At 49.6% G+C, this 2,685-nt stretch overlaps 1 protein-coding gene across 1 annotated transcript in view; it reads right to left on the bottom strand.

The window, feature by feature from the left end:
- LOC138983701 (uncharacterized) overlaps positions 1–2,685 on the bottom strand; it is a 37,862-nt gene that overhangs the window by 12,814 nt on the left and 22,363 nt on the right. Inside the window, exons 13-14 of the mRNA XM_070357014.1 lie at positions 699–915; positions 37–257 (exon numbers count right to left, since the gene is read on the bottom strand). Of these exons, the coding sequence (XP_070213115.1) occupies positions 37–257; positions 699–915 (438 nt within the window). The remainder of the gene's footprint in view (positions 1–36; positions 258–698; positions 916–2,685) is intronic.

The raw sequence follows: 2,685 nt of genomic DNA, 5'->3' as shown, positions 1-2,685 counted from the left end.
GTGACAGTGCCGGCTTGATCAGGATATTGTTCCTACCTCATGGACGCTGAAGCAAGAGGTCATCACCTCATCACTGTTGCACGTGACAGTAAGAAAGTCATCCTCGTTGGTCCCGCTCCACCCTTGCCCCCCGCGTGTTGTGCATGTCAGGTCGGGTTCAAACCCGAGGTGATTGCTCTTACCCAGAGACCTCTGCGCGCGGTGACTGATGCATTCTGGAACGTAGTCGTGTTCCGGTTCCGGTAGTGTGATTTCAGCTGCGGACATAGACGAGTCATACTGAATGTCTTTTCATTTTTTACTGTTTGGATAATCATTAGCTTCATATTTCCTTGGGTGCTGTCAAACGTTAACCATTGTACATCAAATCATAAATAAAGCTTCCGAAAAAAAACATCAGTCAGAAATATCACCGCAAGCCGATACTATTCCAAATTGAAGAGACAAAAATAATCATTTGTTTTACACACACACACACACACACACACACACACACACACACACACACACACACACACAAACACACACGCACGCACGCACGCACGCACACACACACACACACACAAACACACACACACACACACACATACCATCGACTGCCGCAGGTGTGTTTTTTTGTAGACGAGATGAATAAATCCTTTTATCGTTGCGTGTTTGTTAGAAACATAATCAAACGATCAAACACACATCCTACTCACTGGTATCAGAAGTCATGAAGACAGGGACCCAGGCGTCCTGGTCGCCCAAGACGAAAGTGTCTCGCTGCACGGGCACCCCGTTCCTCTCAATCACCACCTCGTACTCGCCCTTGAAGCCTCGCATGTCCAAGTTGTTGGTCACCTGGAGGTCACGCGTCACCCTCGTCGTCCATTCCTTCTTCAGCAGGCACGCCCACCGCTGACCGGGCTCCACGATCTGTGGGAGATTTGAAGGCAGTGGGAGGTGCACTTGAAGGCAGTGGGAGGTGCACTTGAAGGCAGTGGGAGGTGCACTTGAAGGATGAGGGAGGCACGTTCACGTGACACGTGGTGGGCGGGGCCTGATGGTTGGACGTCACGTGGTTGGGGTGGCGGAAGCCGTACTCTACTGATCACTAGTACTAGTAGTCTTGAGAGCACGTCATCCAACCCCCAAGCTCCGCCCGCCTCGTGTCAAATGCCCGTGGTGGGTGGTGTGTGTGTCGGGGTGTTGGGGGTGTGGCCTGAGGTGTGTGTGTGTGTGTGTGTGTGTGTGTGTGTGTGTGTGTGTGTGTATGTGCGTGTGCATATGTGCGTGTGTGTGTGCGTGCGTATGCGTGTGCGTGCGTGTCACATCAAATTTGGTGCCTGTTTAATAGTTACCTTGTACGCGAAAACTATTCTTACGATCGCTCATATACAGTACTGTTCTCATTTTTCCGAAATCATTCAATACATTTGTTTCACGGTTTGATCATCTATTTCCCAACACTGAGTGTGGATCATACGGTGAGAGGGGAGCGTTAACCTAACGTTGATATTTATGCCTTTGCCAAAGGCGTTGGCAGTTTGCTTTGCAGACAACGCTGGAACCAAGAAGAAACGACGCCTCAGTTAGAGAGTGCTGGCATAAGCATCTTTTTGTATTGACGCCGTAAAATGGCGTTACCATGACATGCAGCTAAGACCTTGAGTACGATTGTTGTTGACCTTCCACGGGTACTTCACTTTATATCATATCACACCGGGCGGGGATGTAGCTCAGTCAGGGCGGGGATGTAGCTCAGTCAGGGCGGGGATGTAGCTCAGTCAGGGCGGGGATGTAGCTCAGTCAGGGCGGGGATGTAGCTCAGTCAGGGCGGGGATGTAGCTCAGTCAGGGCGGGGATGTAGCTCAGTCAGGGCGGGGATGTAGCTCAGTCAGGGCGGGGATGTAGCTTAGTCAGGGCAGGGATGTAGCTCAGTCAGGGCGGGGATGTAGCTCAGTCAGGGCGGGGATGTAGCTCAGTCAGGGCGGGGATGTAGCTCAGTCGGTAGCGCGCTGGATTTGTATCCAGTTGGCCGCTGTCAGCGTGAGTTCGTCCCCACGTTCGGCGAGAGATTTATTTCTCAGAGTCAACTTTGTGTGCAGACTCTCCTCGGTGTCCGAACACCCCCCGTGTGTACACGCGCAAGCACAAGACCAAGTGCGCACGAAAAAGATCCTGTAATCCATGTCAGAGTTCGGTGGGTTATAGAAACACGAAAATACCCAAGCATGCTTCCTCCGAAAACGGCGTATGGCTGCCTAAATGGCGGGGTAAAAACCGGTCATACACGTAAAATTCCACTCGTGCAAAAAACACGAGTGTACGTGGGAGTTTCAGCCCACGAACGCAGAAGAAGAAGAAGAATATCATACTTAGTCGTGCTATTTGGGGGAAATAGGGTCGCTTCGTCCCTGTGGAATACATGTCCCGTAATCACTTGGTTCAAACAAAATTTTATTCAAAATACTTGACATGAAACAATTGAAAATATGCAGCTAGGACACGAACAGAGTACAGAATACAGAATACAGAATATTTTATTATCCAAGTTTGGGATTTCGTCATGACAGATGCGGTTTTAACTCCATTTATTCTAGCCAAGCACACCCAACATACACAGCTATAAAACATAAATACAAATAAATTAGGGGTGGTCAAGAGTGTGTGTGTGCGCGTGTGTTTTTGCAAATGCTTAATTAA

This window comes from Littorina saxatilis, linkage group LG1, assembly GCF_037325665.1.
Source record: "Littorina saxatilis isolate snail1 linkage group LG1, US_GU_Lsax_2.0, whole genome shotgun sequence".
NCBI lineage: Eukaryota > Metazoa > Mollusca > Gastropoda > Littorinimorpha > Littorinidae > Littorina > Littorina saxatilis.
The sequence above is the reverse complement of the archived record's forward strand: the minus strand, read 5'-3'. Positions and strand labels throughout refer to the sequence as shown.